The 14559-nt window shown below is 39.0% G+C and overlaps 1 protein-coding gene across 1 annotated transcript in view; it reads right to left on the reverse strand.

The window, feature by feature from the left end:
* LOC137156238 (putative neutral ceramidase C) overlaps nucleotides 1–12141 on the reverse strand; it is a 34702-nt gene extending 22561 nt beyond the window's left edge. Inside the window, exons 1-8 of the mRNA XM_067552959.1 lie at nucleotides 11988–12141; nucleotides 9136–9209; nucleotides 8284–8433; nucleotides 7041–7217; nucleotides 6407–6534; nucleotides 5150–5227; nucleotides 2648–2768; nucleotides 241–366 (exon numbers count right to left, since the gene is read on the reverse strand). Coding sequence (XP_067409060.1) covers nucleotides 241–366; nucleotides 2648–2768; nucleotides 5150–5227; nucleotides 6407–6534; nucleotides 7041–7217; nucleotides 8284–8433; nucleotides 9136–9209; nucleotides 11988–12141 — 1008 coding nt within the window. The remainder of the gene's footprint in view (nucleotides 1–240; nucleotides 367–2647; nucleotides 2769–5149; nucleotides 5228–6406; nucleotides 6535–7040; nucleotides 7218–8283; nucleotides 8434–9135; nucleotides 9210–11987) is intronic.
* Nucleotides 12142–14559: the final 2418 nt, after the last annotated feature.

The following is a 14559-nucleotide window of genomic DNA, read 5'->3' on the forward strand; positions in this document are numbered from 1 at the left end:
TCCATCCAGCACTTTACTCTTGGCACAGCATACATCACCCAACATGCTGGCAACACTGTGTGGGAGGAATAAGTGGCAGCTCCAATAGACTGCCTATATGGGTAATCGGTACAGGAGAGCATAGGGGTACCTTACATCTCTTTACAGCAGGGTGGACCACAATCTGGCCCTATATTTACAATTTCATACTTATAAATCTACCTTAAAACTTGAAATGCAGCTAAAATAATATATACCTACCCCGCCCACTGGACAGTAACTATGGGGGTTATCACATGATTTTCCTGTGTTTATACAGTGTGGGCCTTTGATATTGGGTGACACATCTCCCAGGTTGGATGATGCAAAGGCTGCTACAAAGGATCCCTGCCAAAAGAAAACAATGTTACGTCTTTTTCAGTCTCTTGCAATGATTGCCATCAACATGCAGACATCCGATATATACTGGTGTTTCAATAAAGAAACCCTGTCATGTAATCCGACCATGTGAAATAAACATGAACTGTCTATATAATGTACTGCTTGTATAAATTCACCCAGGACTGCAGACAACATGTGCAAAATCATACCATCACTGATATCACATACAATTGGTAGTGATATGACGGTGCAGTTTTCAAAAGTGACTAGTGGTTCTGGATGCCTGAATTTTTGGGTGCATAACCTGACTTACATTAAAGGGGCCTGATTCACAGCATGTGCTGGGCACCTAACCCCTAACTCAGTATGCTACAAGGTGCCTCAAGTTGGTCATTCAAAACCTTCAGCACCCAAAAATAACAACTCACTTTTGAAAATATAGGCCATAAGATTTTTGCAGTAAGGAATTTTTAAATATTTCACGTAGAAACTTAAAATCAGTACCTTGAATTTATATATCTCCTTTGGCCTGAGCACCTCAAAGCACTTTATATTAATCTTCCACACCTCACAGCAATTTAGAGATAATTAAGTATTGATATTCCCATTTTATAGATGGGGAAACCGAGGCACAAAGTGGTGAAGTGACTTAGTCCAGTGTCATGTAGTGAATCGATGACAAGGCTAGGAATAAAAGCTTCCGAGCCATTACTTCTGTTTTATCTCTTTTCATTATATAAAATAAATTACATTCCTTCCATCCTCTCCCAATTCAGTAACCTTCCTTTCCCACAGTTTCTAATTCTTAATGATTGACATTCAATTCTAGCAATCTTTGCTGAAACTTTTGCTTGATTTTCCCACTCTACTTCATTTTTCACTATTATTTCTAGTGACAGATTTAGCTGACACTTAGCTAAGAACATTCTTTGTTCATGTGATTTGTGTGAACCACTGAGAACAGAAGCTGACAGATGAAGTTAGCATTAAAGACAGCAAACTGAATGGCTGACCATGGCCACGATACACATTTATGCACTATAACACTAGTTCATCCCATGCAGTACTCACCTATTAGTTAGGGAAGTTAAGATGAATTAACTAAAGTTATGAAGTTAAAGTGAATAATTCAAATGCATTAAAATTCTGGGTGGAAGTTTTCATTCAAGGCCACTTTACTTTAGAATGAGAGCATTCACACAGCGTTTTAATGTGCTTTAACTTCACAGCTTCATCTTAACTTTTCTGATAAGCCATTACAGATGACATATCACACCATCCATAACGTGTAAATTTAGGATATGTCTACACTGCAATCAGAAGTAGCACATACCCACAATAGCTTTGGTCTAGCTAGTTTGAGTAATAATAGCAATGAAGCCATGGCAGTAAGATTAGGATCCTGGTTTTAATAAAAGTATTTTTAAAATCTAACATCAAAAGAAAAGCTTCCATGGAGATATGAGTAAACTTTTTGTCTAATTTCCAACTCATTCAAAAGTCTTTGGTTTGAAAGTTGGACTCCATCTAATAGGTAATAGGCTTGCATTCCGCTTGTGAGAGGGAAAAATGTAGGAGAGTGGAAAAATTCTAAGTGAATTAATTTTCTGTGCTGGATTAAATAGGGCATCACTTCTGTCAGGTTTGGTTTTTAAGAATGTTCACCTATTAAAAAAAACTTTAAAAAGAGTTCCAAAGGGCTTTCAACACTTGCACTTCATGAGGTTCACACATTTCTATTTTAAATATATATTTACGTTTCAATTAAAACATTGTCTTTTCAAAGGAATAATATGGTCCTACAGTGTTTGCATTCCGAATACTGTAGAATCTCAAGAACCTACGAAAGTGGAACTGCATAGCAACTGATGATAAAGTGAAAATGACTAAAAACCACAATCCTAAAAACACTTATCCATGTGCTTAACTTTATGCACGTGAGTAGTTCCCATTGAACCAAATGTCATTAGAAAATTAGATATTTTCTTAATCTAGATCAAATTTTGGATTTTAACAAATCAGCAGTGTCCCTTGAAATCTAAATAAATGTTGCCAATTACTATTTTGGGAAGCAATAAATATACAGTAGTTTCCTTATAATTTCTCTTTTCTATAATTGGAAAAAGTAGATGATAAAATGTATGGTACGTCTTTATTGTGCATCTGCAGTATTTGTCTGCGATCACTGTTTGAATGAGACTGCATCTCTCCATAAAACACATTTTATTGGCCCTTTTTGTATTTATGTTTTATCACACTCCTCACGGTAGCCATAACATAGTCCAACCTCTCCAGGAAGCAGTCCTTTGTTCTTCTCTTGTTCAAACAGGTAAGATGCATAGCCAACGTTGTCACTATTTACGAGATGGTTTGTGTTGTTCATGCTGACTGGATGAATTGCAAACCAGCTAATAAATAATCAGAAAATAGGAAATGCAGGAAATACAGAAAATGCATTCACTAATATTAGTTATAGCTGACCTAAGGTATCTCTCCTCTGGGGGAAAAGAACCAAAGTTACTTATTTGGAGCTGAAATTGCTGTCCCTTCTTCCCTTCTCCATCTCTCAACCTCTACCTGAATACAGACATCTGATCAAAATCTTCCTACAGCCAGATGTCATCCTAAAAAGCTTGGAAAATTCCATTCTTTCCCTGCTACCAAAGACTACTTCAGATTCATGAGACCTTGTGGACCACTGCAGCTGTCCCAGATTAAGGCTGTTGTGAGTTGCTTCTCAGGCATATATCAGATCCTGATAGCCTGAGGATCAGAGCGTAGTGTGGCCCCAGTCCCCAAGCTGCAGGCTACTGGGGATATAGCCTAATATCATTTCTAACTAGGTTTGATATACTAGTAACTAAAATAATCTGTGCTCACACACAGTAATATGACTATCCTCAAATGTACCAACAACGAGGCAGAATTAAGTTTGTTGCTTCGTCCTGAAATTGTGTCTTTCCTGGCTTTTGTGAAATTAGAAGTGCATCATTTAGTGGGTGTTTTGCATTTCATTTCCTTTTCTTTTTTAAGGAAAAATATAGTGGTGTAAAAAAGAAAAACTTCCTGTTCAATAACAGTTGTCAGTTTATCAAAGATTAGAATGACAGACTAAAAGTCTCAACCAAAGCCCATTGCAGTCAATGGGAGTTTTTCCATTGACCTCAATGGGCTTTGGATCACACAGTAAGTGTACAGATGACATGTATATTGCATTATTCTGATTGTACATGATTTTGATTGTTTTCCGATGGAAGCTTAAAGCTCCATGTTCCATTCATTGACACAGCTTGCCACCCTCTTTCTCCAGAGCAAATCAGCTTGCCCTTGCTTAAAAGTTAATGGGCCTCTTGTACTGCCATATGTATTTCACTACCTATGGTCGTGTGCTCAATGCAGGTCTTTGAACGTTTGACTGCACATGCTTACTTCTGCATTTTCAAATGTACCTAATTTTGTTAGTTTCAATTTTTCCCCCCAAACTTAAAGCATATAGTGGTCATCAAGCTCTGTTTACATGCCAACTTTTGAAGCTATTCCCACAAAAAAAAAGGTGGTCACAGTGGGAAAGAGCATTTTGTCCCCATTTGTCACTTAAAAAGTGGCTGAAGCAATTTTGCACATGCAAAAAGAGAAAAAGCAGGACCAAGCATGGAAATGTTCAGCTCTAAAGGTAAAAGCTTTGAAAAATGTTGAGAACTATAAAACAGAAGTTTGTAATGCAAACTGTTTTGCAGTTTTATGTTTAGCAATTGCCACCAGTTTCACGTCATAAAGATGTATGCATTATAAATTAGCAATGTTTATTAATATGCCTGTGTGATGGTTAATGTAAGATGTGTTATGGCACCTTGTGATATGTGATGTGAATGCACACAAAATCTTGCAAAATAACAAGGCTTCTTCCATGTTACAAATTGCCTAAGCAACAAACCTTTCCCCCTCACCTGTAGAGTATATAACAGTGTGCAGCAGGGTGAAAAAAGATGTGCAAAAATCCCCCTGTACAATAAAGCTTCAGGTTTCTTGTGACACAGCTTGACCCCACCCAGATGTTCATGCCCTGAGCTAAATGAAGAAGTTCAAATATTGGGTAAGTATTGCGAGTTTTGTCATTTGTTTGCCTGGCCTTGAGTTCTGAACTTTGTACAGCCAAATACTCGCCTTCAAATCTCAAATAGAAAATGAGTTACTAACGCGCACCATTTTACATGCTATCTCAGCATATGAAGTGAGGGCCCTAGTGAAACAACGGCATAATTTACATGATATATGGGGCATTTCATAGAATGAGGCACTAGAAGAGAGATCCTCACCCTGGCTCTGGGCCCCTTTACCCTTGGGTAAAAGGGTTGGAGGAGTAGTGTAAAGTGACCCTAAAAGCCCTGTATCCAGCTAGGGGAGGATTCCCTTTGTTGCTATGGAAGACAGCTGTAGACCTGCTTTCCAAGAACTCCCTCACAAGCCCTGGTAGAGGGAGTGTGCCATAGGCAGGACCACAGCACATGTGCTGTGGAGAGCCGAGACAGTGCTACAGCCCATAAGGCAGCCTGGGGAATTGGCCATAACCTAGACAGCCCCCCAGGTAGGGTGCAAAGGTGACTTAAAGCTACCTTAGCCCCCACTGCCCGTAGTCTATGGGAAGGATTTGAATGAATGACCTCAAGATGAAAGGTTAATATGGACATTTTTGATGCCTACAAAGAATGCAATCGATAGAAAAGACATATTTGGGGGCATAGTTTATGTTACAATGTTTAGAAGAGAATTTTGCTTTAGGATTCAGTACCTGATAAGGCCTAGCTCCTGTCCATTTACATCTACCATCTTCAGTACCACCATTTCTTTATCTGTATTTGATGAATACCTGGAGAACAAAACAGAGAAATCACTTCAGTGCCACAGCCAGTGTCACACTCTGTAAATATACCAAACAAGAAAATGAACTGAGGTCATCAGCTTCCAACTTTTATATTTACAAGGAGCTACTATATAAAGCTGCTAAATTCAGTGACAAAAGTTACATCCTGTAGTATATCCTGCTGCTTGTCCGAAGAAAACTGAGCTTTCGTTTTGCTGTGATATAAAACTATTTGTTTTTTACAAGAACTGTTGATGCTGCTTTCCATTTTGTCACACTCTAACCAAAATTTGAATTTATAGCAGTGACATATTTTCTACATGAAACATAAAGGCCAGATTCTCAATTACTCTTTTTCTGCGCTTAGGGCAGGGATGGAATGAGCAGTGACAAAAATGACTTGTAGGTCCCTTTGGGCAACCCATATTCTGTGGCAATTGTGTGTGTGTGTGGTGGGGGCAGCCCCCAGTACAACATTAGAATAGCCCTGAGCCTTCTGTAACTTATGTTTTGCATTCCAAAGGCTTCCTATGGACCATGGGAAGCAGAGAACAGGTGTAGTGTAGTGTGACCCAATGCCCCTTAGACATGCCAGGGGTGGAGAGTGGGGCTGATTTAGAATCCCTTCACCAGTCAGGAAGGCCCTTCCCAGGGGATATTATACACTGACAGGGGGCATTAAAAAGGCTTGTTAACTGAGAATCAGATGCAGTAACTCTATTTAGTCTCTCATCTGTAAGCAATTGTGCCCAAATGTTTCTTTTAAACATAGTAGTGTTTCCAATGGGAAGAGGCTGTATCTGACCGAAATGTTAACCTTGGAATGCTTTATTTAATTTAAAAAACCCAGCACAAGGCCAGCTAGAGTAGAAGATTCCCTACACAGAAATATAAAAAAGATACCAGCACACATGCTCAGGAGCATGGTAAAAAAGTGAAGCATGAGCCACCTGGGTGGGTTGGCTACCATCAGCCAACTAGTGCATGAAGTTGTGGGGTTTAGCCCTTTATTATTGCTAAAAGCTCCCATACCTCACCATCAACTGGTAAGGGAAAAGTTGGGATCTAGACTTCGCTTTTGATGACATAAGGAAATATAGTTCTTCAACACTGTCTCCCCAGAACATTTTTTGACAACAGTTCATGCTTGTTTTTAAGAGCTATAGCATCTCCCTTCTTCTTCACCTGTTTCTTTCAGACTCTGGATTCTGAAGGTAGGAGTAAGGACTTCTGTTGATTTGGCTATTTTCTATCAAACCTTTATTAATAAAAATTCTTCCTTTTTTCATATTCTGGTGTGCTATATCAATGCTCTGAAAAGCAAAAAGGCAAGGAACATCAGTGCAGTAACAGTGAAGAGGTGCTATGTAGAAAGCAAGTATGTGTCTTCTGTGTCTAAGAACCTTACTGAAAGTCCAGATAAAGAAAGGTGAATCATTACACCTACAACAGATAAATCTGGGGCTATTCTTTGTTGCATTTTCTTCCCTTTTTTACATTTGATGTGGTGTTATACTTTAGAAATTAAAATAGCTAGTATCAATCAAACTTAATTTACATTTTAAAGTAATATTAAATCGTATCTTGCTAAAGAAATAATGCAGCAGTTTGTATGCTGATTTGATCAAATTGGTCACTGTGAATCTAAAATATTTCAACAAATAGGATGATGATGTCATGAAACACTGAAATTGATGTCCCCTTGACCGTTCTGGGCTACTCCTATACTCATAAAAAAAAATTTAAAAAACCCACAAAGGTTGTCCCTGCTGTGTACATTCATATATTTTAGGGAGAAAATTTAACTGAAAACACCTACCTTTATAATCCCATTTACAATGGCATTAAAGGATGGTTTGATAAATCCCTTGCTACTTATCAAAAAGATAGTATATTGGAAATAGCCTGCAGGTCCTGAATGGGTGTGAGTGCCACTCAGTATAACATTGTCTTGTCTGTATAGCTCCCCATATTTACTCTTCAATTGCTTCATTACCTAAAAGGAAGGAGGTAGTTATTACAAATGGTGTTTCTAACATGCCTGAAAGGCCAGAGAGTGTTAGGTCAGTCCTCGCACCAAGACAATAATAGATATGTATAATCCTGGATTTCTTTCTTTTTTTATTTTTGTGGTAATAGCACAGTTCTCCTTTCCCACATCCCCCCCAAACACACATACTAATGACTGAGTAACTAGAAGCGTATCTGAACACTCAGTAAAGAACCCTTGAAGTTGTTAAATGCAGTAAATAAAGGCTACTGTGGTTTATTTACAGCCAGTCTTATTTATTATTACAAGACATATGAAAATTACGTAGAGGATTCCCATTTCTTCCCACCATTCACCCTTTCTTGACACTCTCACCAGTTTGATCTTCTAAGAATTTAAATCAGAAACACTTATTTGCTGATATTCACCGCACACTAACTATCTGGTACCAAGAAAGCACTACAGGCAAGAAAACCTTATGTGCCACTTGACCACCAAATGTGCATCACAGACAAGAATAAGAATCATACATACCCCTAGGACCAATTCTGGGTGAATAGGACATGAGTGAGCTTAAAATACTTGATTTTAATTTCTGGCTGAAATGAGGCTCATCATAATTAAATTTCCTGAGGTTGTGTAATCTGCCCTGAAACATCATCTAGAAGCCACCTATTCTGTTCTCTAAACAGAAAATAATTAAACACATTTTTGCTTTACAAGTTTTTATTCTAAATAACATTTTTTAGAATTTGTTGACACCTGTTAGCTCCTCATACTAGTACTTGAAATCAGACATTACAGGGGACCCAATATCGGGCATGCTCTGTTGGTAAGTTTTCCACTAATACAAACAGAATAAAAGCCCTCTTTGTAAATCAAATGATTGTCAGCTCTTTGGGACCAGGGTTGCCTCCACCTACATGTTTGTACAACATCTAAAACAATGAGGCTGCAAACCTGATTGGGGTAAGTGTGACAATATTTGTTATTTTTATTAACAAACAAAAACATGGAATCATTTTTTAAAATTAACACAAAAAGTAAAGACCAATTGATGTTATTCACATACCTCCAGCCTCAGTCTTTGAGACACCATTCCTATGTCAGCACTAACAAACACCACTCTTTTGGAATCATCAGGCTCTGCCACAATGAAAGCTCTACTATACAGACGTGAGAGAATTCCACCAGCCAGCTGGTCAGGGTTGGCATAGCCCATCTGCAGCAGAATACAGCATTAGGCCAATCCCGCACTGACTTAATACATATTTTCACTTGCATATATTTCTCCAAACAAAATCACTACAGGACCAAATTACAGCTAACCATTCAAAAAAGAATGATCTAGGTTCCATATTAAGTATCCTATAACTCGTGCATAGAATCAAGGCCAACTTGTAGTTGCTTGACTTTTTTGTTCTTTTTTGTTTTTGAGAGAGAGGTAAATCAGAATAGTATGCAGTAAGAAAATTGCCACTGTATATACATACCCTGTAACACATATTACATTTACTCAGCCTGCCTATATGTTCACTAATTTTCATAATATAGTTATGTAAATTTTTAAGTAAAAAGCAATTTCTCATCTAATTTTTCCCTTTTCTGTTTAGCAAACAATGATTAATATAAAGACTTGGTGATTCAGTATTCAAATATCTGTGCAGCAGCTAGATGCGAAAAAAAGATCAACTAAGGCACATTTTCTGAAGAACAGTTAGTTGAGACTTTCATTCTATGCAGTTTGACAGACTGCAAACAAAGGGTGATCATGCCTCATGTAATGTCAGAAGAAAGTTCTATCTGTTCATTAAAGAAAGCAAATATCTTGCATAGCTGTGCTACGCAAGCCATTGGATTTGGTACATGAAAGAATACTAAGATAACGTGTTTCACAGACACGTTATGAAGTTCCTGTACATACCAAAGGGACTTCTGCAACTGGTCCAGTGCAGTCAGCTCGGCCAACACCAATTAGGTAGTTAGAGTCAGCAGCTGAAAGGTTTTGAGTTCCTATATAGAACAGATATGAGTGAAAACATTAAAAGCAATGAACATATCAGATTTGAACAGAGACATTTTTCTCAGAAAATTGAGCAAGGAGGAACTTGATTATCAGGTAAAATTTCTGTTATTTATAAACGCTGTGTATGGTGAGCAGTCCCATTTATTATGGTTGCCAAATGCCTGTGGAATTTATCATCTTTGAACCTGATATCAAAATTAGCTTCCTGTTGCATAAGTAGAGTGACCAGATGTCCTTGTTTTATAAGGACAGTCTCGATATTCAGGGCTTTGTCTTACATTACCCACCACATCCAGTCCCAATTTTTCATACTTGCTATCTGGTCACCCTAAGCATAAGTGGGATTTCAGAATTCAGAGCAGGCAACCCATGGCCCTGCTTATAGCCTGAATCATTGTACACCAAACCTTGAAACAAGTCCTATATAATCCATCAGTATTCTGCTCGTGTCAGTGTAGTTCATTGCTATGTGCACACAGAACTTCTGCCAGCTTCTGGAGAGATGTGGCCCTAGCCTACAAGAGACCCACTGACTTGGCTTTTTAAATTGATGTTGCTGAAAAATATGTTCCATGCCTATGTATACAGTTCAACTCACTAGCCATAATGGGATAGTTTCTTTTTCAGTGATGCTTCATCAATATGCCAAACTTACAGCTTTATCCCTGACAATTTCTACGCTGCAGTTCTGCATTGTCAGGGCAAAACTTTCATAAATATCAAAACTGAAAATGTGGGGAAGGTGTAAATTAAATTGATTTTAACATCAAAATAAATAACTCAGAGATTATTCTGCTGAGTGCCTTACTCAATTTCATATTCATCCTCACAAGAAACAGACAGGAGCCCAAGTAGTTTTGTAAAGACCCAAAAATAGGTAGTGGCAGTCAATGTTTCATGCCTTCTGATAGGTGTTTGAATCAGAAAAACCAAACCACCAAATTTGGAGGACCACTATGAAACAAATAAAAATGAAAAAAAAGAACATTAAACCCTGGGCCTATTCAAAACTTTACTTTTAATATTCTGGGTCAGATTTTCATCCCCATTCCAGCTCCTCTATGCCAGGTAAAAGGGCTGGAGCAGCACGAAAGGGCTCTACAAACTCCAGTACTACTGAGGGAGGATTTCTTGGTGCAGATGCTGAGGGCAGCAGCCGTAAGGCTACCTTCCAAGGCCTCCTTAGAAATACCTTCAGTAAGGGGTGGTGCTGGGGGTGAGAGGTGAGTTGTCAGAGTGGGACACAGCCTACAATTCTGCAAAGATTTCAGGCACACAGTGGCCTCCAGGACAGCTCAAGAAGGTGCTGTAGCTTATGCCCCCAATACTATTTAAATTATGCTGGAGCCCTTTGTAGCCTCTGTAGCAGTCAAAGATGAGGGGGCTGCAAAGGCTGCTTAAAGCCTCCGTAGCCCATCCTCCCTTTAGGCTGTGAATGTGCTGCTTTGAGGTGCAGCAAAGAATCTCACCCTCTAGTTGTTATGCTTCCACATGCAAAGGAGCTTTATACAGAGACTGAGACGGAGCAGGTGAGAGACAACAGGCGGGTAACTCTGGAAGGTTCTAGGTCCTTGGACAGAAGGCAGTTATTTCTGCTGACTCAAGTTACCAAGTAGCTAAAACCCAGGATACAAAAGTAGTTGGAGTGGCCCGCAGAAGTGGAAGAAATTATAGGCAGGAACAAACCCTAGGAGTAACCAAGGTCAGGAGAAAGTGTACACGGAGGTTTATGTTGCATTATTGCAGGAAAGGGTTTCACGCCCATACTCCTGAAATTTCAGCCAGCATGGGCAATTGTGTGGATGGGGTGGAGAAAGGATTGCAAATCTGAACATAACCAACATGATGACAGCTGTATCATAATTCTCTTTGGTTCACTAATTGGAATAACCATGCAGGGGAAGAGGATCAATGACAATGCCATGCATATTGCTAAGGAAATGCAGAGAACGATGGACAGTTTTGAAGGTGAGAGTTCCACTCAAGTCTCATTTCTCTGGAAGGGAGGGTACTGATGGGGAGATCATCTTCACGTTACTTTTCTTCTAATATGTATTTTTATTTTCTTGAAAGAACAAAATGTCCAAGAAGAAAAAACATCTAGTTCTATCTGTTCAGATTATACAAACAAATTTTGCTCACACAAATTTTCAGGTGCACATTGAGACTCCTTACAAAAACTGGCCTCAGTCATGTGTATAACACTTACATTGGATGACATAGTTAATTCAAAGATCGATCTTACTATGAAAAAAATGCAGTTGTAGGGGCCTAAGTTCCCAGTGACCTATGGGCAAGAGCCTTTTCATACTATGTTTACTGTGATTCGATTGTGAAGCAATGTATGGCAGGCAGCATGGTCTAGTTCGAAGGGCAATGGACAGAAAGTCATGAGACAAGGTTTTTTTATTCCTGTGTCTGCTGAGTAACTCTGGGTAAGTCCCTTCGCTTCTCTGTGTCTATTTCCTTTCCCATGCTAGTCTATCATGTCTGTTTACACCGTAAAATCCTCAGGGCAGGGACTCTCACACACTATGTGTTTGTACAGTGCACTGCACAATGTGACCTAATCCTAGCTGAAGCCTCTAACTAAACATTGACATCATAGAAATAAGTATAATAAATTCACAGACTTCCAATGAGTTCATAACAAATTCATTTTCAGACTTTGTTCATGAAGCTTTACCAGGTCCCAATAAACCCTCTAGATCAAGACAATTACATGGCTTCTGATAATGGTATCAAAATAACTTTAAGTAACTTGCCATTTTTCCTTGTAGTCGGGCTTTTTTTAGAAATAAAGAGAAGAACTAGAAGGGTCAAAGCAATTATTGTAATCAGCACCAAGAGGACAATGAGGACCACTTCCAGGCATGAGAAATGGGTTTTGCACTTTTTACCCATTGCAGGAACAGAATCTACAAAAAAGAAGAGAAACTGTAAGAAATTCAAATAGAAGTTAGCACACTGACTCCAATTACAATGTGTCCAAAGCAAGTTTAGGCCATGTCCTTAGGCATCACAGCAAACTTCAGATCATACCAAATTCCTTCCCTTTAGGGACCTCCTCAATCTCTGGATAGGGAGAGAAGCAGATGTAGGAGGATCTCTTTTACACAGCCTGGAGTTTCCAGAATATGTTCTTGACTTTTAAATAATCCCTAGCTGTTTTGAAGCTCTTCAGTGGATGAAACATCCTCCATTCACAGAGCATCTGAGATTAATATAGCAGCTTGAAACCTGACAATATTTCCTACAGTGCATACATCAGAACACATTTGAAAACACACAGAATTCATTGTACTAATGACTTTTTTTAAAACTTAGCAAACACAAACTATTCAGTAGCAACTGCACACAGGGCAAAATTCAAGTGCGGTTCAGCAACATTTTTTTCCAGTTGGAAAATGTAGTGCTTGTGTGACATTTTCACCCTCCCTTTATTACAAAGCCCTAAATAAGTTTTACACAGCTCTCTAAAACAATGTGAAGAGGCCAACTGTGCAAAATGTTTAAAAAATGTACGGACATGTGAAAACAGAGGGTTTATAATAGAAAATACTTTGCTACTTTAGCTGTTACACAACATGAATTGTATGACTTTTTAAAAAACTATCTGTGAAACTACTATATATTGTACTGTATATTGTACTTTTTGTTCACATTCTATATAAACATTTGCTTCATCAAGTCTTTCAGCCATACCATGATCTTTTATAAATTAAAAATGAAGTAGAGTTGATTTTCATTTACTAACTGATAGGTGAATGGGCAGAGTTCATTCTTTGGTAGTGGCTGAAAGAAATGGACAGATTTAACCAACAGTTACCTCAGCTATATACATGTTCTTTTCTAGGTGTGAACTTTAAAAATGTGTCACCACTCTCTCTTAACCATGTATCTTCTTGGGATTGCAGATGTAGCATCAGTAATGTTTTCCTTAATGAGAACTTTGATTTCGCCCCAGCATCTTTAACATTGCTATTAAGCATCCTTAGGCTATTTTACGAGCGTATCGACAATACATCAAACCACACAGATGGAAGCAGAATGCTAAAAGCTGTGCTGTGAATTTTTCAAGTGTACTATAAGCAGGACTGATAGCATGGCAATGGTTGCCCAACCCTTCACTCTCTTTTCAGTTGTTTATAACTAGGGCCAGTGATTTCCAGCAATGAAAACAAAGTAATTTTGGATTTTCTAAGCTGTATATTTTGGAAATTTCAGATATGTATTATATTAATACAAAAAATAGACGTCTCGACAAACATGAGCAATATGTAATCCCTTACAGCATGAAAATGCAGGGCACTGAGGGCTAGAGCCAGCTGTGCAGGGAAGGTGGGGGACTGACACTGGGCACTGACAGCCAAAACCAGGCAAGCTGTGTGCAAGAGGAGGGGGCAGGAGTCAGCGGAGCTGTGAGGGTGGAGAATATATTAGAGGTCTACAAATCATGAATGGTGTGGAGAAAATGAATAGTAAAGTGTTTTTTTTACCCTTTCACATAACACAAGAACCAAGCGTCATCCAATCAAATTAATAGGCAGCAGGTTTAAAACAAACATAAAAGTACTTCCTCTCACAATGCACCATCAACCTGAGGAACTCATTGCCAGGGGATGTTGTGAAGGCCAAAAATATAATTGGGTTCAAAAGAGGGTCAGGGCTGCAACCCCATGCTCTGGGCGTCCCTTACACATCTGACTGGCTGAAGCTGGAACTGGATGACGGGGAAAAGATCATTCAATAATTGCCCAGTTCTGTTCATTCCCTCTGAAGCATTTGGCACTGGCCATTGCTGGAAGACAGAATACTGAGCTAGCTGGATCATAGTTCTGACCCAGTATGGCCATTCTATTTTCTTATGTTGTTTTGCCCACGCTACAAATTTCTGGTGACCTTTTCTTTGAACAGCTCTAGTGCCCACATGGCTCTGGAGCAGGGTCTTGAAATTTGGTAGGGAATGGCCTTTGTGTCAGGGACAGCAAAAGGTACATCCCTATGAAAATCCTGCCCTGATTTAGCAAAGTTATAATCCTTTGAAAAAAATCTCAGTTCATACATGCAGAGAAGAGACTTCTTTGATTTTAGAAGCTAACATTGCCAAGGATTACATACCTACAGAGCATGCTCCATCACCTCACAGCTCCTCTCAGTGACTGGACTGCACATGCATTATACCCACAGGGCAACCAAGAATGTTCTATCCAGCCCAGGGTTACAGTGAGGAAGCCAGACTTTCCCCATAATGTCTTCTCCCAGCTGCTGTGGGCTGAGAAGGGACAGGCATGGGAGCAGACAGGGAATCTGTCTTTCCTG

This window comes from Emydura macquarii, unplaced genomic scaffold (assembly GCF_026122565.2).
Source record: "Emydura macquarii macquarii isolate MOO-44397 ecotype Brisbane River unplaced genomic scaffold, CSIRO-AGI_Emac_v2 contig_1390, whole genome shotgun sequence".
In the NCBI taxonomy this organism is placed as follows: domain Eukaryota; kingdom Metazoa; phylum Chordata; order Testudines; family Chelidae; genus Emydura; species Emydura macquarii.